Below are 995 nucleotides of genomic sequence, written 5' to 3' on the forward strand. Positions count from 1 at the left end.
AATTATCTATTAGAACTCCCCACATTTATCTTCTTCGAATTTATTTTTAAGTACCCGAAATTAAGGCGACTCCTCTTTTGTATGAAGCAGTATTAAAAAATTGCCTTATATTTGGGTTATTCGATATATTATAACATGAAAAAGTATTCGTATTTTCCTAAGAGAGCATTTACCAGGAATGGAAGTTGCAGCCATCGTGAATTCAAGTCTAGAAGATTTCCTGTTAAGAAATTAAACTGCAGATGCATGGTAGAAACTTGTTTTGCTGTGTTTGGTTCAGTAAAGAAATTGTCACTTCTGGTATCCCTCTTTTGGAAAGGTGTCTTCCAAAATCCCTTGAAGTAGATGGCATTGACCAAGACCAAACGGGTTGAAGCATCTAACAAGGCTGTAACAAGATTAATTTACAGTTAAATTTTGTGTACTCATTCACAGATGTGTACTTTACCGAGTACTGTGATGTCTCTTCACCTGGAGACAGAAGGTCCTGGATTTTGTTGTGTGTGTGATCTGCAACCCATGAATTTATCTCTTCAGCAGCTGCAGGGGGGTCAGAAAATAGCACAGACTCAACTGTGGATTGGAAGTCTTGTTCTAAGACGTTCTTGAACTGAGATTTTACTTCATATCCTTCTTTGAGAAATGCACCGTTGGCGAATTCCAGGGTCACATTTCCAGAAGATTCCTGTTGGATATAAATTTAATTGTATATCATATGTTAAAAATAATGTATGCCTTCACTATATCAACTAACCAAGACGACTCCCTAAAGAGTCAGGGCTGCGAATTTGGCCATTCCTACAAGTTGACTACTTATTTAGTAGCTGTCAAATGCTTATCACGTCATATACGCCATTTTACTTGCTGATTTACTGTATTTCATTTGATGTCATACGTGCAATACCTTCTGTCACATGGCCACTAAGTGGATTATGTCTAAGGGTTCAGAGCCAAAGGAGGTCACTGATCTAAATTCAAGGACATTTCCCGCCCAA

The 995-nt window shown here is 37.8% G+C and overlaps 1 protein-coding gene across 1 annotated transcript; it reads right to left on the reverse strand.

The window, feature by feature from the left end:
- Positions 1-15: 15 nt before the first annotated feature.
- LOC111875133 (serine protease inhibitor 3/4-like) lies at positions 16-694 on the reverse strand (the record flags this gene model as incomplete). The annotated part of the gene is made up of 2 exons (XM_023871197.2): positions 16-388; positions 472-694. Coding segments are annotated over 2 exons (483 nt in total), but the record flags the coding sequence as incomplete, so codon positions are not given.
- Between the last annotated feature and the right edge of the window lie 301 nt (positions 695-995).

Source organism: Cryptotermes secundus, unplaced genomic scaffold, assembly GCF_002891405.2.
Source record: "Cryptotermes secundus unplaced genomic scaffold, Csec_1.0 C38372010, whole genome shotgun sequence".
In the NCBI taxonomy this organism is placed as follows: domain Eukaryota; kingdom Metazoa; phylum Arthropoda; class Insecta; order Blattodea; family Kalotermitidae; genus Cryptotermes; species Cryptotermes secundus.